This window comes from Nuphar pumila, chromosome 4 (genome assembly GCF_984573655.1).
Source record: "Nuphar pumila chromosome 4, dmNupPumi1.hap1.1, whole genome shotgun sequence".
Lineage (NCBI taxonomy): Eukaryota > Viridiplantae > Streptophyta > Magnoliopsida > Nymphaeales > Nymphaeaceae > Nuphar > Nuphar pumila.
Window position 1 is genome coordinate 131,093,548 of NC_143252.1, and position 25,401 is coordinate 131,118,948.

Sequence of the window (25,401 nt, forward strand, 5' to 3'; positions counted from 1 at the left end):
GCAAGGAAAATATCCTGGCCGGGGTTTATCAAAACGGGCTTCTGAACTTTCCCATTGCCTTTCCCGACTTCACAACCCCCCACCATCCATCTCTTGCTTCTTCTCGTCCTTGACAAAGAGATCCAACCTTGATCCCTCGTTACCGATGTCTTCTTCTCTCCAAATCCCATTTTCTTCCCTTTTCCCCAACACCCACTTCCCAAGAAAGGACGTGCCTGCGAACATCTTGACCAAATCCCTGTTTCCTTCTCTGGAGAACACCACCCTCAAGACTAGCAGCACTCTGGACCAGCGGTTTTGTTCCAGGAGCAGTAGAAATTCGGGTGTTCCACAGGCGTCATTTCTAGAAACGCCGGTGCTGTGGGCAGGTAGACTGTGCATTTACTATGCCCTGCTGAAGGCAGGATTGGCTGGCTCTCAGAGCATCCCACTCATTTCTGGTATGCCCCCTTCTTTTCTCCTTAGGATACCTCCATTTGGTTCTTTCTTTCTTTCTTTTCTTTCTTTTTGTGTGTCAATCGTTTGGGGTACAGCCTCTAGGAAATGACTCCTTCTTGATGTGCAGACTCAGGGAGTGATGTGCCGCTCACTAGGTGGCTTGAGAGCTTCATGGGGAAATCAGGTACATGGTTTCTGCCTAAGCTGTTCTGTGTGTGTGTGTGTGTGTGTATGAGAGAGAGAGAGAGAAAGAGAGCTTTTTCTTTTTCTGCATAATCCAAGGGAAAAAAACCACCGCACATTGGCTGGTCTTCCGTTAGTAAAACTCTTGAGGTCCCTCCTGCCCACTGGGGAGTACACCCAGTTTCGAATGGGTTTCGAACTTGTGAGGTCCCTGTGTGAACTTCATTATCAGCATCGGAGGGACTAAAACTAATAAAAAAACACCTTGGCCCATCATACTTGCAGATTTTTTCATCTTATGCAATTAGTAGATATAGGCTATTTCGTGGCGAAGATAAGGGAATGAGGTTGAAGTTACCAAATTATGAGTAGTCAGTATCAATTTATGCCGAATTGCTTCAAGTATGGTTCCTCGAACCACATTTTCCAAGCCAACAAAGCCGATCTGACTTGATCCTGTAACAGATTCGCTTCGAAATTAATACATTTGTTTTTCAAGCGATTCATATAGTCAATGAAGCGAACCCACTCTAAACTTCACTCTGATCAAATGATCGGCAGCAGCCAATGCATCTCATGGCAACAAAAATGTGTTGTTCTGGGTTATATCAGGATTCAGTCTCTGGTTCATATTTCGTCAATCAATCCTTCCTAATTCACCTCATAAGTGCCACAAGAATGCTTCTGTTAGCTGAAATTCTTTGTTAAGAAATCAACCCTTGTTTTCTTTTCGGTTTCCCCATATTGGCAGTTGTCACTATAGGGGCCATGAGGAGTATAATTTGTGAAAGTGATCTCTTCTTGTTATCTAGGTTGTAGTTTGTAAGCTGTTTTCTGTGCCTGAAAGTTGGAGTGCTTATCCTTGGTACTCTGTTTATGGTTAAACAGAGGATGACGAAGCAAACAAGAGAAGGAAATTAGTGAGCAAATGGCATCCTACAACAAAGGGTACACTGAAGAGGAGTTACAGGGTTCCATCGAAATCAGAAGGCCGTCGTCTGCTTAAAGCAATCGCATCCTTGCTTTCAGAAGATGACCATATCGTAGACGCCACTTCCCACAAGGTAGAGTAGCTATAAACCAGAAGCAAAGCGGAGCTAAACTTGATTCTTCATGGTTTTCTCTTATACAAGGAGTTCATCCTTCATACATCATAGGCATATGAACAAAATGATGAGGTTAGTGCTGGCCATCATCTCGGTATTGAGGCCCCATCCTTTATGAAGGGTTGCAAATATTTCCCATTGATCAGCAATGTTGGAGAAACTGAACCCCTAAACCACTGAAACACTGCTCTTGAATTTTGGGAATTATATTACTTTCATTTCACTAAAAAAGAAACTAACATGTGGGCATTCAACAGGGGTGTCAGATTAGGAGGGAGAGTGCTCATGGTGAAACTGTTTGCTGTAACAACGTGCGGGCCTTGTTTGATGAACTTCCTACTCCACATCTGGTGGTTGAGATCACACCTTTTCCCGCTGGCCCTTTAACAGGTAAGGATTATGCCAAAGCTGAGAAACTGGAGAAGGTGCTCAGATCCGGCGCTTCAATTTGAAGTTTCAGATTCTCTCTCCTGTAAATTCATTCTTCCTCCGCTTTCTTATGTAAGCCGAAGGATCTGTTTTCTCGTCTGCTTGGCTGGATCGAATTACAATAAATGATCATTTCACTGAAGCCATTTCTGTTCAATTCTCGTTTTGTTCGAATTCAGAGAGAGAGAGAGACCGTGTAATCTTATCATCTCAAGATGAAAACAGCCCACAAGGGCACTACTTGCCTGGCTAAGTGGATTGGCTAAAGGCCTTTAAGCTGAAGGACAGTTCTATAATCGGGGTGTGCTTCCCTTGCTAGCAGCAAATGGAGCAGCCTGGGGGTTTTACGCTGCGGTCTTACAGGACTTTTCAGCCCGGCAGGTCAGCTGACCAGGCATCGGTTTCCCCACGTAATAAACAAGGCAAAAAAATGGAAAGATGTGCTACATTTCTTTTTTTAAGGGTGAGTTCTTGCCTTTTCATGCCATAAAATGGAATGATCTCAGCCAGAGAAACAGTACGGATCCCATCATTTGACATAGGATGGGTTCCGTCCTGCATTCAATCCTAGCCATCCAAACGGTTAGGCTTGGTCCACATTTTCACCTGGATGTGGACTGATCCTAGCCATCCAGATGCTTCAGTTCAACAGCTAGGATTGACATAGGATGGAACCCATCCTATGTCAAAGGATGGGATCCTTTTTGGAGGGGTAGAACTTACTTTGTTTCAACGTGATACTATGTTCCATGTTGAGGCAGATGGTTGTGCGCTGTACAACAATGATATACTATACCACCATGCCATGAGCCATCACAAACTCTTGCTGATTTGAATGACAAAACGATAGGCATGTAAACATGCTTTCATCTCTTCTATACCTACCAATTTATAATTGAATTGCTAGCATAAACCACCAAAAAGAAAAACAATCAAAGACTGGCCGATTGGTAACTCAGAACTATTGAAAGGTACACATACTTCAGAGTCGAGGTACTTTTGACTAAATTTTCCCCTTTTCACAATTTTTTACCTAAGGGAGCTATTTATATGACAGGTTAAACCGGTCAGGCTTTTGAAGGTGACAAGTATCGGATTCATGTTACTGTCCTAGAGTTGCACGGACCAAAATCACTTTACACCAACTGAAGCCATCAAATCCTCGTACTCAGCATCGGTTTCTGGCTGTCTGTTCTCAATTCCTGCCTTGGCCGCATTGCTGCCCTGCTGTGTTTGAGTTGATGAAACCGATGTGGGAGAGAAAGGATCATATATCTGGTTAATACCTGACGGGCTTGATGCTTGTTTTGTCACCGGCAAATAGCCAGGGCTTTTACTTGTTTGCTGGTTTGTAACCATGAAGCCTGCTGGCTGAGTCCCGGGCGTCTGTGTATTGTTCTGTATGTGCTGTGGAATACCTGGACGAACAGGCACAGAATCAAGCAGCAGCAATGGCATATTCGATGAGTGTGATCCTGCCATGTTTGGTGGTGCCATCTGCGAAACTGGATTCAGTAGCCTAGGTGGCCCAAGGGAGTTGATAAAGGGTGAGGGTGGGGCAACGGTAGGGTTACCTCCAAAGCCAGCAACCTGTGAAGGTGTGTGAAGGATTGTTTGGTTAGGTACTGGAATGTGCGGCCTTGGAAATCCATGCATCCCTCCTGGTTGTGGAAGATTTTGTGCTGCTGGCCGGAACCATGGAGCCTGAGGAGCAGGTGGGGGTTGGATAAGTGGAGCAAGTGGCCTGGACGAAGTGTTTGGAGCTGGTTGGATGCTTGGTCTTGTCTCACTTTGTGAAGTTGATGCTTGAGGTTTCTGTGGTTGAAAAGTAAAGTCACTAGAGCTAGGGCGTTGGGGCTTCGGCAATACAGCAAAGATGTTTGAGGAAGGCAAGTTTGGAAAGCTTCCTGAAACAGAAACAAGTGCAGAAACTGGGCGCAGAGATGCCATGGGCACCTGCGGCAATCCTTGTCCAGTTGAAAGCAGTGGGATGGATCCTGGTGCAGGTGCTGATGCTTGTGCCAATCCAGGTTGCATAGATGTTGCAGCTGGTGAAGATAGTATTGGTGGTGCTGGAGGTCGTGCCAGAGATGGTGACATTTGTGGCAGAATCTGAGATGCAGTTGATGATACTGGAGTAGGTGTAAACGTTGGCTGTGGAGACGCTACTGGTGCCGATGATGCAGTAACTTGTGCAGGTCCTGATGCTTGTGCTGGCAATGGGCCTAGTGCAGTTGATGGTGTGAGAAGCAATGCTGGTGTTGACCTTAACCCTAACGGAGCTGAAGGCTGTGCTATTGCAGAACCAGGAGGGAGCTGTGATATGGTTGGTGGCACCAGCATTTGCGCATGTGATTGAACAGCAAGTTTTCCAACAGAAGAGGATGAAGAAAATGTTTGTGCTTCTGCTGGACGTTGGACTGGTGCTACTGGCATATTGTTTACCGTTGGAGGTAAAGGTTGAGTAACAGAAGGAACAGGACTTGGTGACCCTGGCATCATGCGTGGGGCCATAGGAATCATATTTGGCAGCAGCCTTGCCGGTGGAACAGTTGTCGGTGCTCCTGACCATCCATGAGAGTTTCCAGGAAGAGGTCTGCTAGGTAGTGGTCCATTAGTCATGGGCAGATTTGGTCGCATCACTGCTGGTCGCACAGGTGGTGGTGCAGTTGGAACTGGCATCCCCACAGGTTGAGCTGGTAAGGATTGCCCAGCTGGAAAAGTCGAAGGCAGCACTGTGTTTGGTCGAGATATTGCAGTGACAAATGGTTGGGGTTGCTGAACAGGGGCAGGATGGCTGGGAGGTCCCATTTGATACTGTGGTCTTACTTCATGTGCATAAGGGCGCAGAAAAAGTGGAACTGGAGGTTGTGGTCTATTATGAAATAAATCCAGCTTTAGACCTGATGGAGCAAGAGGACCAGCCCTCAACAATGGAGGCACATTGAAAGGAGTAATGGTGGATGGTGGAAATCTTGGGGGGACATTGGCCGCAGGCATCGTGCTTGGAGTAAAAGCATAGGAAGGGACTGGGCGCATGTATAAATTAGGTGGCTGCCAAGGTCCAGGATATGGCTGGTATGGACCTTGTGGAGGACCAGGTTGTATCCCCACGTTACCAGCTGCCATCGGCATCATATATCCAGCAGCCGCCACTTGATTTTGATCCAATGCAGTAACATCTCCAGAAACTGAAACTGAATCCGTCGTAGAAGCAGATTTTCCCTAGTTTTGTAGAGTAAAAAAAGGGGAGCCAAGTAAGCCGTGTAAAAGTGGTAAAAGGAGAAGCAATAGAGCATGGATAACTTACAGATACTGGGGTGACCAGCAATTCAACTAAAGCAACAGCTGCATCAACTTTCTCATATGTCTCTGCAGATACATGCACGTATAATTCTTCATAAGCACCCTGAGCTTCGATTTCATCTGATTGATTGACTTCCACCTAGCAATGTATCGTGAAACTGAATATGATTGTTTGATTACCTTTAGCGAATCATTCTAGCACTGAACCAAGCAATGATTATTAAAACAAGATGAAACTATAAGCATGAGACAGAAGGATCAAAATCTTTTGCTTTTCTCCTGAAAAAAAATGAATAATTTGACAAAAACAACTGATTTAAAATGGGACCCAATTCAAGATATGCACCACTATCTTACAGCATAAAAGAAATCCCACAAAGATGTTAGAGCAGATTCAACATTACTCTCTCTCTCTCTCTCTCTCTCTCTCTCTCTCTCTCTCAGGAACAGCTTAGTCCCAGAAATATCTCTAATAATTGTTTGCATGATAGCAATCATCACATTCTAAAAACTTCTAAAGAAGATTCAACACCCTAGGGAAACTAATGATGAAATATCTTCAAAATGTTTGGGATTCTGAGAGGCTTCAAATTGCAATTACATGTGCACACACACACACACGTGTGCATGTCCATGATTTTTACAGAGACTATTGAAACGTGACATCTTTTGCTATTAAAATGCAATGACTGAAACTAGAAAAAATACCAGCAGTCGTACGCACACAGAAAATAAATTGGAAAACTTACCCGATTTAGCAATGTGTAGGGCATCCAGTTAGACTCGGAAAAAAAAGAGAGCAAGATACAAGACAGATGAATACATAAATGAAAAAATTAGAACACATTAACAAAGAGCAAGATACAAGACAGATGAATACATAAATGAAAAAATTAGAACACATTAACAAAGGGACCTTTTAGTTTTTACGGGAAGATAGACATGGTGGAATATGAGATACACTGCATGTAGAAAAGAAAAGAAAGAGTCTTGTTTAATTTCTACAAAATGCTGCAAAGAAAAATCTGTAATATAATCTTCAGGAATGCAGGTAATACTTTAGAAAGAGTTGAATGAATAACATAGAGATTAAAAATTCCCTTGTTTTTCATTTTCAAACAAGGGAAAAAAATCTCTTGATGTAGAAAGACAAAATAGTGACGGCACAAGATGATGGGATCATCTGATGGAGATGATGATAGCATGAGATAACATATACAAAGACAAAATGGTACGAGTATAATGATTATGGCATGCCCAACAGATCATGATGCCAAAGGACAAAAGATGAAGGCACAAGCTGAGATCATTATGGCATGCAATGATGACAAAAGCAAAAAATAACAGAAAATAAACATGATCATTTTCATTTCTTCAGAAAGTTGAGGGTAAAAAATAAAGAAAGGTGTTCGAATTACAGCCATGAAGAGAATAATTCATTTAAAATTGAAGGGTCCAGATGGTACTGAGTAGATAATTCAAGCAATCGTTGGATCATGGCGCTCAAGGTTATAAGTGAATGGATATTGCAGAAACAAAATTAGGTGTTCTTACTAAGAGAGAAGGGATAGTGAAAGCGAGCAGCGACTGACACAAAAATGTAGATATGGAATGTTAAAACTAGCAAAAAGTTACAGATCATGCCAAGCTAATAAAGACTCTAAGAGGTGTTTAACATGTTACATAAAAAATCCTGATATGACAATGGTGATGAGGGTATGGTGATGAAAAATGGCAAAGGATAAACCATGATGAACAAAATGCCAAATAATGGTCATGGCATGGAATAATGATGGAAAAGATGACAGCATGAAAAGAACCCTTATACCTCTATTCACATACAAAATTAAAAGAAAAGAAGAAAGCTATAGTTTCAGTGATATGTAGAATACATGGTAAGAAAGGAAGATATCATCATTGTTAAGTTACTCCAATATATGGTCTCACTTCATAAGTCTTGCCCCAACATTATGGGCTCGGCTTTGCAAGTCAATCTTCCTCCATAATGATTGATCTTTTCCCAAAATGAATTCATTAAAAGGCATGTGGTTGGAGAATTTAAACCTCATTATTAGTTGACTTTCCTAAAGTGATCCCAAATCAAGTCAATGCGTACTGCTGTAGGCATCCTCTGAAAAAAGAAATTATGGAATCTAAAAGTTCAGAACCATAGTTGATAGAGCAATAAGTGAGTGCAAAAGCAAGTGCACTAAGCATTTAGTAATCATGAGGGGAACGAAGTTGGAAATGGTAGCCGAAGCAAGCAGGAAGGGACACAGAACAGTCATTGAAACCAATGTTGTATGTATCGTACAATACAGTACGGTACATATCGTTACTATGGAAAATATCGATAAGTTATTTGTATTGTATGTATCATACGATACACCATCGACGCACTTAAAAAAGGGCCGAATCGTAATTTTCAGTTTTGACTTTTAAAGACCTCTGGAGGGCCAACTTTCTCATTTGTATAGAAGCCATTAGAGGTATCTACACACCCTAGGCTATGTCACCAGGGTACGGGTGCAGGTACGGAGGGTACGACACAACAATTCCAAAAAATGTGAGTACGGGGATACCGCTATATATATATATATCACATAAATTCAAAATAAACTGAATATAATCTAAATATATATGTAATATCTACAATATATATTAAATACTGAAAATATAAAGTTATAAATTGAAAATATAATTATAAATTAAATACAAACTTGTATGTACAGAGGGTAAAATGGTGTGTCCGGATGTCAACGCGTGTCAACACGGGTACGAATGGCAAATGGAGTGTCTGGGTACCATAGACCCTAGGACTCATGAGAACAATTTGGGGGGTGATCCGTACACAAGGAAGAGAGCTTTTGCAGTTTGTTCAATTAAGAGTGCATTTTCACCATTTTTTCACTCAAGTAAGTGGGTTAAGGTAAAAAAATCCTATTATTTGCTTCTTATTGAGCTTTTTTTAGAGAAGATGGCATCAAATGATCTAGCATGACAATGGGGCACTCAAGTAATGAGTGAAAACTGATTGAAAATCGAGTGCAACTATTTTCATACTATTTTTTCGGGTGGTATCTCAGTTGAAGCATTATTTATTTGGAACACATCTTAATGTTGCGGCATACACATCAAGAAATTTGTCAAATGCCGTGAAATGACAATGTAAGTAATTACCAGAGTTACCAGTCGAGGAAGCGGGAGCGGGAAGTGATACGGGAAGCGGGAGCGGGAAGCGAGGCACTTTCAAAAATTTAGGAAGTGGGGAAGCGTGGGACCACTTAGAAGAAAATTATGAACCGTCTCGGAAGAGACCTAGGAAGCGAACCGGAAGCGAGGGAGAAGCGAAAAAAATGAAAAAAAAATGGGGAAGCGAGGGGGAAGCGTGCTTCCCATAAAAGGGAAGCGCACTTCCTAAAAAAGGGGGACGCTTCCCCCACACGTTTCAGAAGTGCGACGTTTTGCGCTTCCGAAGCGCGTATCGGGGAAGCACGCTTCCCCTTACTCCTAGGCGCTTCCGGTAACTCTGGTAATTACTCACTGGTCTGAGAGAAAAAAGACAAGAAAAAAAAGATGAGTGAGGCAAAAATGGGATATGCGTAGTCCTAAGAGGACGAAGATGAGCTCACTACTTCTGATCATACAACCCTTAACATAGCATCATAAATAGAAAGTTCTGCAACGAAGGAAAAAGGTGTGGTTAGTGCTAGTAGTAGTAGTGTCGCGGGCACAAAAAGAAGAGGAGGGAGTTCTTCGAGAGGTAGAACTTCTAGCTCTATTAAGAGTTTTTTCCCTCCTAAACTGCCCTTCGGGCGCAACACGACATTCATCCTGCTATGACTCCTCAACATTTAGTTGAACAAGAGAATGTCGCAGTTGGAAAATGGTTCTATGATGCATGCATTCCTTTCAATGCGACGAATTCTTTTTATTTTCAGGTCATAGAAAATGTCATAATCAGTATCGGGTCTTAATATAAAATGTTTTCATATCATGCTTTGAGAGAAAAAAATTTAGATACTAATGTAAATGAAGTGAAGGCATATTGTAATGAGATGAGACTATCATAGAGAGAAACTGGGTGTAGCATCATGGTAGATAGGTGTACAGACGGAAAGGCAAGGACCTTGATAATTTTTTTGAATGCAGCAGATAAAGAATTGGCAGAAAATTATGGGTCATTTTTTTGGAACCCATGTGTTGCCCATTGCATAGACATCATGCTTGAAGATATCAGTAGCATGAATGAGATAAAACACACAATTGGATGTTCCAAAAAAGTTATTAAATTTATTTATAATCATAAATGGATTTTGATCTTGATGAAAAAGTACACTAGTGGTGTTGAGTTGATTTGTAGTGCAATTACTTGATTTGCTACGAATTTTTTTACAATGCAAATTTTAGTAAAGAATAGAACTGCACTAAAAATTGTATTCATCAGATGAGTGGAATGTATATCCACATACACACAAAAAAAAAAGTCAACAAAATTTGTAGATATTGTATTAAGAAGTGAATTTTGGGATTCATGCGTAAAGTTGTTAAGAATCACTATACTTTTGGTGAAGGTGCTTCAATTGGTTGACAGTGAAAACAGAACTATGGGTTACCTCTACGAGGCCATGGACAAGGCAAAAGAGGTCATTAAATATAATTTCAATGGAAAAAAAATTGTATATCCCTATATGCAACATCATTGATCATAGGTGGATTGAAAAACTTCATCAACCTCTTCATGAGCATATTATTTAAATCTTGCATTTAGATACTCCCCTACATTTAAAACGAACAAAACAGTAAATAAGAGACTCTTGGATTGCATTGAAAAGTTGAACCGTGATTATAGCATTCAAGATCAAATTCATAAGAAAATAAAAATTTATGATAATGCATTGTATAATATTGGGAGACCTGCACCAGTGCGTAGGGCTGGGCATCAGGTCGGCCCGGGCCCATTTAGAGCTCGGCCCGTCGGGCTTTAAGTGCGGCCCAGCCCGAAGATGACCCGGCCCATTTACTAACGGGTACTAACGGGCTGGGTTTTGGCCCATTTCTTAACGAGCTCGAGTTTGAAGTGCATCTCATGGCTCGGCCCATTGGCCCAACGGGTCAATGTGAAGCATGTCGACAATGTGAAGCATGTCGAGTTCAGCCTGGCCCGACCCAAATCCATTTATAAATAGTAATAATTAACAAGTTCCCAACTTTCCACGTACTGAACTAATTATTTTTCTAGTTTTCATAAAATTAATGCAACTAATTAGGTAAATAGTAATAGTTACCAAGTTACTATGCAATAATTAATTTTTAAAATTTTTATATTATTAAAAATTAATAAATAACTCAGGCCCATCATGCTAGCTCAGTAGTCCACGGACCGGGCCGGGCCGGGTTTTGGCCCAGTACCTAACAAGCCCGAGCCTAAAATCATGGCCCAAACCCAGCATATGGCAGGTCGGGTCGGCTTGGCTCATCAGGCCGCCCGATCCATTACCCACCCCTAGCAGTGTGAAACCGTGTCATAAAGCATCCAGGTAATTTACTTTGTCTATTTCAATTTTAATTTCATATTTTATTTAGTTATGATGTTTTGTATGATTGTAATCGTTAATGTCTTATTGATTTTTCATTTTCTTGTTTTATTTTTTCAGACATGTGGTGGACCAGTTTTGGAAGTGTTGTTCCAAACTTGAGAGTTTTTGCCATTCACATTATTAGTCAAACATGTAGTGCAAATGGATGCGAGATAAATTGGAGTGTCTCCGTGCAAATATATACAAAACAAATAAATAGATTGGAGCACAAAAGGCTCAATGACCTCATCTATATTCACTACAACTTACGAATGAGGGAAAAGTATATAAATTTATAAAGTTTATTTGGCTTTTTCATGTGTTTATTTAAAGTTTTTTAATATCATACAAAACACACTATTTTTAATTTTTTCATGTCATCGTTTTAGGAAACTAGAAAGTTATCATCAAGGAGGCACAAAGAAAAATTTGATTTCATTAGTTTGAAATTTTTTGATATATTGGATGCATGGGTTCAAGAAAAAGCAAACATTCTGAATGAAGAGGACATTCAAATGGATAAACGTAGAAGGAGCTCACGACATAGATGATGAAGAACCCACGTACATTAAAGATGATATGAATGTCGGAGGAGAAGAAGAAGAAGATAATGATGATGATGATTGATGGTATATTTAAAAAAAAACTTAGTTATTATTTCATGTGTTATTTTTAAAAAACTTGGTTATGATGTCTTATGCATCTCATAGAGATAAATGTTTCATATGTGATTTTATGGTTGTATTTTGTGCATTTCATCATTGTTTCATGTGTTATGGGTTTTTTTATAATTTTTGCTAATTTTTCATGATTTTTTGGGAATTTTTGGAAAAAATTTATTAAAAACTTATGATTTTTTTACTATACGTATCTTATTTTGGACCCAACCAATATGACCACATGGATGTGACCTGTGGGAACCGACATCTGAATCGTCGGAATCCGACCTGTGTGCAGGTTTTTCTGGCAATATAAAACTTAAGTTGGAAAATTCACTGATTTCTCCCTACTCGAGAAAAAAAACATGTTTTTTCACTGAAACATGATCCAATGGTCATTTCCCACTAAATCGAGCATGCTGACCACATCTACGAGGTTAGATTCAGACAAAACAACTTGCATCGCGAGATTCCAACTAAAATTGACTGCATTAAATAGAAATCCAAAAATACTCTACTTAGGACATATTCTTTAAGCTTTTACCAAAAAATACTCGTCACAACAAGTTTTATAGGGAAATCGCAATTTTTTAAAAGGGAAGTATGGTCCTGTACCAAGGGATGCACACCTCCAAGAATAAGGAGACTCATTTTCTGTATTGGGGAATCCAGCTTCCCATTTTTGAAAGCATGTTTCCCCTAAAGCTTAGGAATCATGTAGTTCATATTTTTGAAGTGCACTTCTTAAGAAGCATGTTTTTGAGGACGTAGGGAGCTTCCGCAACTATGTGCAGCACACTATCAAGTTATATTGCTACAAATATTCAATCCTTAAAATAGCAAATCCTAACATGAGGATACATGCAAATTGGCTCCTCGAGGAAGAAATGTTCATTGCATATAAAGTTGATATTCTCCTGTAATCTAATTTAGAACTTCTTATGAAGCAAGAAGAAAGGACTCGAAGCAAACTTGAGCATGTTCTTGACTCTAGAGGCCCTAGAGCCTTCAATAGCTGTGTTGATTAAGAAAAAGCCCCAACTTTTCCCATGGGTAGTAAGTCATGAATTTAGATGCCCACCTATTTGTTTAGGATGAGCCTTGGAATTGATTGCGATTAGCTATAAGATATCTTATGAAGAAAGTGTGGGTTGCAACTCACTGCAGTTCCTTATTCTGATGTTGACTGAACTAGAAATATGTCTACTATCATGGGCTATTGTGCATTTTTGGGACAATCTACTGTCTAGTTTTTTCATGTAGTAGAAAGCATCTAAAAGTTTTCGAAACTTTCCATACGCAAGAATTCCAAATATGTTTCAAATGAAAATACGTATATGTTCAAGTTTACGAACATATTCCGATGAGTGTATTTCAGAATTTTATGAACAAATGTATGTATTTGGTTCATGCTTTTTAATATGCATATTTCTGAATTATTGCGGAATCATATTTGTCTTAAAGCCTGCATATGAATGAAAGACAAGATTTTGGTGCACAAGTACAATACATATTTAAGATACATATTAGCATGCTCATGACATGATGTTTGATGAACCGAATATTGAATGATGTATGATTTGCATAATGTCCAAAATAAAGAATGTGTTATGCAATTATTGTTTTACAAAAGCTCGAGCCCAAATGGGTGGCTCCCGACCTTGTGCACGGTCAATTGGACCGATATGTGTTAAATACCCCAGATGGGTGGCCGAGACCCTTTTGATGGGTTAATTGAAATAATATGTGCTTGAAAATATGTAAATTATGCATGTATATCAAGAGAATTAAATTAAAAGATAAAAATGTATATGTTAATTATCTTATAGCTTACAACGAGAGGGTAAGCGCTACACTAGGCTCTGTGGGATATTGTTAAGAACGAAGGGTTGCTTTTCCAGCCACGAAGATAAGGGATAACTGTCACTGGTGATGCGGTCCGGCTGTGGATCGTTCACCGCCGAGCTCAATCGTTTGGTGCACGCAGGCACACAACTGATTAGGCACACGCAGGTGCAGTACTTCCCTCATCGCGCACATGCACTACTCGTTCTGGGGTACACAAGTGCTATTCCGCACTCAGCGCACACAGGCGCTCTTACGCATACAGCGCACACAGACGCTCTTACGCATACAGCGCACACAGGCGTGGAGGTGATGCAGTGCACGCAGGCGCTCGGAAAGGTCGCAACGCACGCAGGAGCGCGTTGTTCCTCTGTGCACGCAGACGCAGGCCAGTGACTTGCATGCCCAAGCGCAATGCATTACTGAGCATGCGTAGGCGCTGCGGTATTTAGCGCTCAGTGGCACACCTCGTAACTCAATGGATATGCGTTATCCTCAAGCGCAGAGCTCGATAGACGTGCATGAGCCACTGGCGCAGAGGCTTAGAGGATCAGGATCTGCTCAGGCGTGTTTTTGCAAGATGATCATGATAGATTCAATAGCAGAAACTGAAAAAGATGAAATATAAAGTGATTGCACTCAGCTGCAGTTGACACGGACGCTCAAGAGCGAATATGCTCTTTCTGTGCACAGGCGCAGTCTTGCGCTGCGGTATTGAGTGCTCTTTCATCCGTCGGCGGTACATCGGAGAGCGTGGTTGATGACGATCTTTGAGTGATGCATCTTCTGTTCGATCAATTGAACTCTCACTCAAGAGAAGAGAAGAGAATAGGAAGTGGAAGATCGAAAGATGATCTAACTAGACTAATTGAATTAGTCTAATTAGCCTAAATCCTCAAGAGAGGCTGATCTCCATAAGAGGAGTCAAAAGGAAACTTGATTTCATTCCAATCTCAAATTCTTATCAAATTTCATAATGAGCATTTCACAAAACTTCACGTATTTATAGTTTTGACCTGAGCTTTGGCGCCAATGCTTTGGGTGGCCCGCACTTCAAACCTGATTGGCGTCAACCCTTAACTTGATGTTGAGACCACACTGCCATGGCTCTCTATTGTTGTCCACCCTGTATTGCACCTACCTCACTCAGCTGACTGATCTGTTGTGCACCTGAACTGACCCAACTGCTGCGTCTGAACCTTGATGTACTGACTGTGTTGGCGCTGCTTGATCACTCGGCTTGCTGGTCATTGCCTGCCCGTGTCTTGGTCCACTATGTTGTGCGGCAACCGAATTTTCCTCTTGTCTTGGCTCAAATTCAATAGGGTCTGCAACACTGGTGTCGCAGAGTGGTAGTGAGATTGTTTCTGGTGAAAGTAATTCTGATATATCAGGTTGGGGGTGGTGGGAGCTTTCTCTCGACACTGTTGTCCCACACCTAGAACCAAAAAAGATGAGCAAGACCAGGGTAATAAGCCATCAATTGATTGAATGTATCCCTTGGGTCACACCTCTAATTCGAATATTCTCTATGTTGTACCCACAGAATATTGTGAAAGAGAAACAAAAAGTGTATCATGCATATAGTGATGCATGGCATGCATCATCTAAGAAAGCAAAACATAAATGAAAGAAATGTAGAAGGAAGAAGCGATGCACAGCCACCTGTGTAGAGAGAGAGAGAGAGAGAGAGTCGGTTGCACAATAGAAAACTCGTTAACTCATGTTATTAGGGCTTCTCTCTATGTTAAATAGAGAGAGGCTAAAAAGAATAAATTACATCTAAGCCCATTATTAAAACAAAATTTCAAATAACCTCTAATATAAAAAGACTTAAACTTAAAACCACCTATTCCCAACACTCCCCCTCAAGCTGGAGCATAGATATCAATCATGCTCAGCTTGTCACAACATTTTGAGAAATTTCGTCTAGCAAGAGGCTTTGTAAACATATCTGCAACTTGGTCTTCCGACTTTAGATATTTGGTAGTGATATAACCAGCTTGAACCATATCTCTTACATAGTGGCAATCAACCTCAATGTGCTTTGTTCTCTCATGAAAGACAGGATTGTTCGCTATATATGTTGCAGCCTTGTTATCACACATCATGGTCATAGGAGAGGAAACCTTCACCTGAAGATCATGAAGAACAGTACGAACCCACATCAATTCAACAGCTGTTTGGGCCATAGCCCGATATTCTGATTCGGCACTCGACCTAGAAACCACATTTTGTTTCTTACTTCTCCAAGAAATCAAGTTGTCTCCCAGAAATACACAGAATCTTGTGGTAGATTTTTTATCCACTACAGATCCTGCATAGTCAGCATCAGAATAGGCCACTATCTCCAGAGTTTCACCTTTCCTGAACAATAACCCCTTTCCAGGAGAAGATTTTAGATATCTGAGAATCATTATAGCTGCATTCCAGTGTATCTCAGTTGGTTTGTCCATAAATTGGCTAACTTTGCTTACTGCTAAAGCAATATCCGGCCTGGTCACAGTTACATACAGTAGCTTCCCTACTAGAGAGTGATAGCTTTTGCTATCAACAGGTTTTGACCCTTCTTCAAACAACTGAACTTTATGGTCCATAGGAATATTAGCTGGTTTAGCTCCCAACATTTCTGTTTCCTTTAATAAGTCAAGAACATACTTCTGTTGAGACAAAACCATCCCTTCACGGCTCCTGACAACTTCTATACCCAGAAAATATCTAAGTGAACCAAGGTCTTTTGTAACAAAGTGTTTTTGAAGATGAGCCTTTGTGGCTTCAATAGCTTTCACATCATCTCCTGTAAGAATGATGTCATCCACATATACTACCATAACAACTATGCCAGAGTTAGTTTTCTTGATAAACAGGGTATGATCTGTTGCTGACCTATTAAAGCCAAAGCGTGACATCACTTCAAACAACTTTTGAAACCATGCACGAGGACTTTGTTTCTGAAAAGAAGTGTTTTCTCTAGTTACGGGTCATGGATCTGAAGATCCAGACCCGTGACACCCACTTCTTCATTAATGGCATTATGTAATATTGATTATTGTAAAAAGGGTATTCTAGTACCCTAATTTTGTTTGTAATCACATGTTAACATAAAGGAATACACAGCATCCGACCCATACATTGCAAGGTATCGGTTTTTCCCAAACCTCTCTCTCCCTTTCTCTATCTCTCTCTGTTTCGCAGCTCTCTTGCGTGGAACGAACTGCAGGTTGCAAAACTAACATGGTATCAGAGCCACGCTTCAGCTGAAACTGGGATCGATTAAAAAAGGCACGTCTGAAGATCATTTTCTCCTCTATTTCCTCTTCTAAAGTCTGAAAATCCAAAAAGGTACGTCTGTTCTTGTTTTCCCTTTTTTTTTGGAATCACGACTGACCCAGTCAGTCTCATTCTTTTCATCCTACATTTGTTTCTCGTTTCTTTTTGGAATCACGGCTGACCCAGTCAGTCTCAGTCTGTTTCTCGCCTCTTTATGGAATCACGACTGACCCAGTCAGTCTCAGTCTGTTTCTCGCCTCTTTCTGGAATCACGACTGACCCAGTCAGTTTTTTTTTTGGGTTCACGACTGACCCAGACAACTCAGATTTTTTTCTGGTTTCTGGGACTCACGACTAACCCAACTAACTCAGTTTTTTTTTTGGATTCACGTCTCATTCATCCCCTTCTTTTCTCACCCAGCCAACTTATTTTTTTTTTTGGTTCACGTTTCATTCATTCATTACTTTTCTCCCTATAGTTTCCTTTTCTCCTACTTCGGTGGTGACCGAACCTTGGTTTCGCCACTGTTTTCTTTTTGTCTCTTGAGTGACTCAGCCCAGATTTCATCATTCAGCCATTAAATGGCTGATACATTAGGAATACATATTCACATTGATATTTTTTTTTGGATTTTCATATCCGATATTCCATTTCATATACAAATCAGAAATCTGATTGACATTCAATTTCTGTTTCATATCAGCATTCTGAATTAGTTCCTGCAAAAAAAAAAAAGAGTTATACTGCAGATGTAATAACCTTAATTTTTAGGCTTTTACTTAAATATATTATGATATATATTTCATAACAAGGTGATTTGGGCCCGGGATCCAAGTCGCGGATCCGGGACCCATAAAGGGGTATTTATGCCTAAATATTTGCGTTATACTAAAATAATATTAATATTAGTAATAAAAGAGAAATATACATGAACACATATGTATATATATATATATAGCAAACTCGAGGATCCACATTTGGACCCACATGGATCCGACTTGCGAATCCATATTGATGGGGGTCAATTGGTATGGATAGGGTAAATTTTAAATAAAACTAATAATAATAATAATAGTAATAAGAAATAAATAAAATTTACAATTTTTACTATTATTTATCCGAGGATCCACAGTTGGATCCATTCGGATCCAACTGGTGGATCCATATAGTTTGGGGGTCGGGTTACGGGCCTCGAGTCCGGACCCGAGCCGCGCCCCTGTGTAACCCCTTTTAAAGAAAGGGGCAACCCGATAAGGGTTGCCCGATAAAAACCCTAACAGGAAAAGAAAGGGGGCAGGAGGGGGGTTACGCAAGGCGTAACCAACCCCCCCCCCCCCATCTCGGCAAGAGGGGGGGGGGGGGGTCGGCATTAAAAAAGCGGGTGGAAGAGGGGGTCTCACCCTCTTCCCTCATCTTTCTCTTTCTCCCTTCCCTCACCTCTCTCCCTCGATCTCTCTCTCCCTCTATCTCTCTGTCGAGTTGGGTGAGAGGAGGTCGCCGGCGAGCTGCGGCAGCCCACATCCACCATCGCCGACCTCCAGCGAGCTTCCTTTGTCACGGCAGTGAGAGGAGCATCACCAGCCGGCCCTGCTTTGTGTTCCCAGCCTCCGATCGCCGGAAAAATCGCCGGAAAAACTTAAAAAGGTACGGGCTCTCTCTTGAAATCAAATGAGAAATGGAATGTAGATTGAATTCCATGTAGCACCTCCATGGAGATCTATGAAAAAGGGAATAAAATCGGGTATATATTTCTCTTTTGTGCTAAACAAAATACATTTCATGGAAAAAAAAAGGTTATTGTATGCTTACACCATGATATTCACGTCCTTCTGTGGAGGATCCTTGCTATGGATAGTAGGGATGCATATAAACTCGAGTTAAATGACCTTTTATGCATGTAGATAGAGAAAAATTTCTGTGCACATTTTTGTTGTTTTGAAACACACATTCTGTTCTGGCCTATGCTCACAGCTCACGTAGATGCATAAGAGCCTTATGTATGCATAGATATGATTTACCATAAGTGTATGTACCGGTATAAATCTGGTCTTGTACAACACACCTGGAACAGACCATGTACGAGATACATGGGTCTGTTTGGAATATATATATATATATATATATATATATATATATATATATATATATATATATGTGTGTGTGTGTGTGTGTGTATGTGTGTGTGTACTTATACATATATCATAATCCATTAGTATGAATTGGACCCATTCATTACCAGTTTTGGTGATGTCTCACAGTCCGGTGAGTGGAAAGAATATACACATATTTACACCCTATTGTCATGAGAAGTTTATCAATGAAAAATTCAGAGTTAGTATGTTTAATCTGGCAGCGTCTACCGATTCTTCATGTGATCGTGAAACCCATTTCTGTAAGATGCATGTAGATGGACTGGTGTGAATTCTGTTTAAGTAAATATACGTGACTGATACTATTACATGTAGAAAATCAGGTAAACCTTTCAAAAAAAAATTTACTTGGAAAAAAAAATGTTTTCTGCTGAATTACAACTATGAACTGCATGTGCATCTGATGATTCTGATCAGTTGGTTGGCCTGGTGTTATAGCTGCAGGTTTGCATCTTGAGGTCTTTTTATTTCTTTCAGCTGTCTGTAGAATTATTAGTTCAAAAGGTTTTCTAAGTTACAACATCATATAATGCTGGGTTCAGCCAACATCATAGTAATATTGTTGAGCGTTTATTATCTATTGGCAGTTAAGCTGCAGATTGTTATAAATCATGTCATGCATTTAGTCTGATTGGTACTCGTACAAACTCAGATGCTATTCATTATTTAGTTGGATTGACTTTTTCACGGACCATTATGCCAGGTTGACCACATGTCTCTGGATAATGAAACTGGGTTGAACCCTAGTCAATTAAGTCGGCAAAGCTTGAATAGTCAATTTCAAGAAAAAACTTATATAAACTTGATGTTATTTTAAATCCATAATTTGACTCATAGTGTGTGTTCTAAATTTCCAGACCCTAGTTGTGGGCAGGTAAGTTGTCTTTCAATACATGTTACGAATGGAAAGTCTCATGTTTTGACTATGTATACCTCTACTGGTGTTATGTATGTTCCACCTGCCTATTGGTTGTGTTATGCTTATTCAGGGTGATGTTTCCTTATGTGCTTAAACTTGATAAATAATTCTTGTTCGAAATTATTGTTGTAAGTGAGTGTACTTGTGCATATACACATGGAATTTAGATGATTTTGCAGGGTCAAAATGGCATGGTTGTTCGTATGTTTTAATTGGATTGATTCATGAATGAACTCTTGCATTGGACACGAGTATGTGATGTCATGAAAACATGCATTTAATGTGGGTGTGTGAATTTATGCTTATGCCTATGAAATTATTGTTTCATGCACAACTTGCATACATGAATGCGCATTGAAAAGCATGTGAAAAGAATGCATAAGTGGCATACTCTTTATGATTCTTTGCTTATGAATGCAGTGATGATCAAATTGGATCATCAGGGGCTGGGTGAGCCTCGAGAACTAGTTGTTCTCCGTTTTAATTATTTTGATGCATTGCAACAAATCATATGTGATATTGTTGTTTTACCGCACTGTTTTATGTTGTCACGGGCTGTGGTCCCGTGAAAAGCTTAGCATGCTGATGTGCAAGCTTATGTTATTAATTCCACATGTAAATTTGCAAAGGTAAAATGAATGAATTAATAACCAGATAAAAGAAAATAAAGAACAGTGTAATTCACTTTCTCCGTGATGTCCCTGCTTTAGCGTGGGAATCTTGGATATTGCGGTTTAGGGGAAACCGTGAGGATACAAAAACTCCGTGTGCGTTTTGTTGCCCCTAGACCCGATATTGAGGTTCTTCTCCTGGCCACGGTTTTAGGGAGAATCCGCCACTTTACCCGGGAGTGGTGTGTTAGTCAGAGCTGTGAGTTTGTTTTGGTATACCAAAAAAGAGGCGCCAGTGGATGTTGTTTTCCGTGGTGTCCCCGACTTTGGATGCTGTTTTCCAAGGTTCCGATGGATGGTGTTGTTTCCTGATATCGGTCGAGGGCTAAGTGTGGAACCCGGTAATAAAATACAAATTATGTGTTAAGTTACCCCGGGAACTCTACTTGACCTCGAGGACTGTACCCGTTTGGTGTATCCGCGAGCAATGGTAAATTAAAAAGAGGAACTTAAAGATTGTGTGCATTTAATAGGACATGCATATGGAAAGAGAGGAAGCTTAAATGAAAGATAATAAGGGTTCATGCATCGCACATAAATCATACATATTCTTGCTATGCATTAGTTCATGCATGTTTACCTGTCCACTTGGTTATTATATGTTGATCATTGGAGGATGTTGATCTCTGTTGCATTTAATTTCCTTATTGATTAAGTTGTGATTAATGTTAATTACTTTGTGTTCCCTTATGTTCAATTCTGCATGAATGGTTAATTGTCTTATGAATTGATTATAATCGTATTCCTCAAAATATTACATGGATCCTATTTATGTTCTTTTTCTTATTTGATTCATTAGGGAAACCTGTACGCAGAATTCTTCGGATTTCTGACCCTCTCCTTTTATTGGTTTTTCCCAGACGCAGGTGATCAATGAAATTGACTCGCTTCTGAGGGGATACGAGGGCCACATTTGTTTCAGACGGCTTCACTTACGGACAACGTGGCTCTATTTGTGTTTTCTTTTAGTTCTTCTTATTTCCTGCAATTTGATATTTCACTTTTGACATTAAATATGACTTTTATTAATTCATTAATAAAATAGTTCAGTTGGTTGGTTATGAATGATAAATGTAAGTTGGTTTGTGGTGTGGTTATCCAACTGAAATTGGAACTGTAGGGACCCCAAGTCTCTGGGAAGTTTTCCGCAACTCTTAGAAAAAAAAATCTGCATTTTTCAAAGGTATGAGTTGGGGTCGTTACAGCAGGTGTAAGCAGATTGTGCTGAATACATTCTTCATTCTGTGAAACATGAATTCTCTTCCTAGCCCGTCAGTTCTTTCTTCAAGTTTCCTCAGCCAACTTGTGTCTGAAAAATTAAATAATGGTAACTTCTTGACTTGGAAGAGGCAAATCATACCTTTCATTAGGAGTCAGGATCTTTCTGGACATCTGGATGGATCTATTCCAGTTCCTCCTAAGTTCATGTCACAAGAAGAAAGTGACAGCAAAGGGGAATCTACTACCGTATATGTTAGAAATCCTGAATTTGTGGCTTGGATGAAAAGAGACCAAGCGGTTGTTGCTTATATTACATCAACACTGTCACAAGAGGTTCTTGTAGCCATTCCAGATGACTGCACTGCCATGCAACTTTGGAACAGGCTTGTTCAGACATACTCACAGGTTTCTCAGGCCAGAATTATGTTTCTTAAAAGAGAATTTCAAATGTTAAGAAAGGATTCCATGACCATCATGGAATATTTGAACAAAATAAAGGTTATCACATATCAGTTAGCAGTTGTTGGAAGTACAGTTTCTGATAAAGATTTGGTACAACAAACCCTCAGTGGATTGGGACACGACTATCATATGATTGTCACTTCTCTGTTATGTTTACCTGAGCTGCCCAATTTTGAAGATCTGCGCGCAAAATTGTTACAATATGAGATGAATCTAAAGGGATTTTCTGAAGAATCATTTATGCATGTTGGGGCACAAGAAGTTCTTGCTACAGGGGTCACTTATGCACGAGGACGAGGAAACTATGATATTAAGGGAAAAGGAGCACAAGGTAGAAGTGGTCATGGAGGTCGTGGATTATTGCCTACACCCAACTCATATACCAACCCACAAAGACAGAGGCCAATTCCTACTTGCTTTCTGTGTAATAAAAGGGGGCATATCAAAGCTAATTGCTGGTTCAATCCCCTAAATAGAGGAAAATCAACACAAACTGAAGCAAAAAGAGACACAGACAATACAAGGACCAACGGAGAAGTAAAAGAGTTGTTGTTGTCAGCCTTAGCAGAATTGAATCTGAAACAAAATGAGCAAGGTACTTGATATGTGGACTCTAACGCAGCGACTCATGTTACTGGTGATGCAGGTAAGCTCCTAAAACTTGTTTCTTACATTAGTAGAAGTAGTATAGTTACTGGAGATGGATCACACCACTCTGTCTCGCATATTGGAAACTCCATCATACCCTTGCCTGAATCTTTCATCAATCTTTCAAATGTTCTTTATGCCCCTAATATCAAGAAAAACATTGTTTCAGTTTCTAAATTTGTTGATGATATCAAAGCCTCAGTTGAATTTACTCCCTCTTTTGTTCTTGTTAAGGATCTCTGCACGAAGAAGACGTTCGCTAGAGGAAAGCGGCAAGGCAATATGTATGTTTTTCAAGAAGATCCTTCAGCACATATTCGCTCTGCAGACCCAAACTTGAAGCTCCAATCATCGTTGTCTTCTGAAAATCCTACCTGCGTTTTTAGTGTCTCTGAAATCAATAAGCCAAACCTTTGGCATGGTCGTCTAGGTCACTGCAATAATAATTTCATTGAAAAGCTTGTTTCAAGTAACCTCATTCCCAAGTCAAGTTTAGGAATGAATGTTAATGACAACAAATGTTCTAGTTGTCTCTTATGTAAGAGTCATGTTTTACCATTTCATTCTATCAATAAAAGAGCTTCAAGACCTTTTGAGACTATCTATTCTGATGTTTGGGGACCTGCTCCAGTTGCTTCTATGTCTGGAACTAGATACTATCTTTTATTTGTTGACAGTTATTCTCGCTATTCCTGGATATTTTTCATGAAACATAAATCTGAGACTTTCAAGTTGTTTCGTAACTTCCATTCCTTTGTCAGAAACCAATTTTCTGAAAACATCCTAAGTTTCCAATGTGACGGAGGAGGTGAATTCTCTTCCATTGACTTTACTAACTTTCTTCAAAGTAATGGGATAAGAAAAAAGGTGTTTTGCCCGCACACACCTCAGCAGAATGGGATTGCTGAAAGAAAGCATCGCCATATTGTTGAGAGTGCGATGAGCATGATGCATGATAATAATCTTCCGATCACTTCATGGACAGAGGCTTTTCATTCTGCAGTTCATGTGATAAATCGATTGCCCATGACTATTTTGGAAAACAAGTCTCCTTACTTCTCTTTTTGGTATCCACCCCAACTACTATGATTTGCATGTGTTTGGCTGTTTATGCTATGTTCATGTTGACAGTTCAAGGAGACATAAGTTTCAGGACAAGGCTTTGAAGTGCAGGTTTGTGGGTTATGCCGATGACTATAAAGGGTACAGGTGCTATGATCCGGTGAGCAAGCGCATCAAAATATCAAGAAATGTCATCTTCAATGAATTGAATTTTGATTGTCAATGTACTAGTTCTTCAGAATCAAAACATAAAGTTCAGGCTTATTATCCTTGGTTGAATTATGAACTTCTCGCAGGAACTAGTGATGCTTGCTCAAATTGCACTAAGATACCTGTGTCTACTGATGGGTTGATTGATCATGAAAATACAGACTCAACTTTGAATCCAGGAAGATATAGAGGCTTTGTCTACACTCGACGAGAAAGAGAGTCACCCACCATAGTTGATTCAGACATGGACACATCCTCAACATCCAACATTGTTTATACTAGGAGATCCACACGTTCTCGCCATCTAATTGAAAGGTGGGTCAGTTATGAAAATTTCTCATTAGATTTTCAACTCTTTCTAACAGCCTTGAATAAAGAAGATGAACCCACAATGTTCTCTCAAGCATCAAATTCCAGAAAATGGATTGAAGCAATGAATGAGGAGATGGAAGCTCTACATGAATGTGGTACGTGGGATGTCGTATCAAGACCACCTGAAAGAAATGTTGTTGGTTCGAAATGGGTGTACAAAATAAAGTATAAACCAGATGGGACTATAGAGCGATACAAGGCGAGACTTGTAGCCAAAGGTTTTACACAGGAGCAAAGACATGATTATGATGAAACCTTTAGTCCAGTGGTGAGGATGGGGACAATCCGAGTCATACTTTCTTTAGCTATTGAACACCAATGGACCATTAGCCAACTTGATGTGAAGAATGCTTTTCTTCATGGAGATTTGAGAGAAGAAGTTTACATGGAACAACCCACTGGTTACGCAGAAGGTAATCCTACAAAATATGTCTGCAGACTAAAAAGGGCGATATATGGATTGAAGCAGGCATCTCGATCTTGGTTTGACAGCTTTTCTCTTGAAATACAAAAATATGGTTTTAAGAAATCTCTTCTTGACCACTCCTTATTTATATTTAAGAACCAAGACACAATTACTCTGTTGTTGATATATGTGGATGATATCATCATCACTGGTAGTTCCAATGAGCACATTGAAGAAGTGAAACATCTCTTGAATCAGAGGTTCAAAATGAAGGACCTTGGCAAACTACGGTACTTTCTTGGAGTTGAAGTCGACAGTTCCTCTGAAGAAATGACTCTCACTCAACATAAGTATACTATTGATGTTCTCAATAAAGCGGGTATGAAAGACTGCAAGCCCTTAAGCACTCCTAGCGTTCTTCATCAAAGGCTTAGCTCTCAAGACGGAGATCCATTTGATAATCC

At 40.0% G+C, this 25,401-nt stretch overlaps 2 protein-coding genes across 2 annotated transcripts in view; one reads left to right on the forward strand and one right to left on the reverse strand.

Annotated features, from left to right (window-relative positions):
- On the forward strand, positions 1–2,313 carry LOC149841073 (uncharacterized). The gene is made up of 4 exons (XM_090003576.1): positions 1–440; positions 566–622; positions 1,510–1,685; positions 1,985–2,313. Exons 1-4 carry the CDS (start codon positions 146–148, stop codon positions 2,177–2,179), a joined length of 723 nt encoding a protein of 240 aa, XP_089859702.1. The 5' UTR covers positions 1–145; the 3' UTR covers positions 2,180–2,313.
- Positions 2,314–3,079: 766 nt separating this feature from the next.
- Positions 3,080–25,401, reverse strand: part of LOC149841074 (uncharacterized) — a 46,817-nt gene continuing 24,495 nt past the window's right edge. Inside the window, exons 8-9 of the mRNA XM_090003575.1 lie at positions 5,467–5,601; positions 3,080–5,381 (exon numbers count right to left, since the gene is read on the reverse strand). Coding sequence (XP_089859701.1) covers positions 3,288–5,381; positions 5,467–5,601 — 2,229 coding nt within the window. The 3' untranslated portion in view covers positions 3,080–3,287. The remainder of the gene's footprint in view (positions 5,382–5,466; positions 5,602–25,401) is intronic.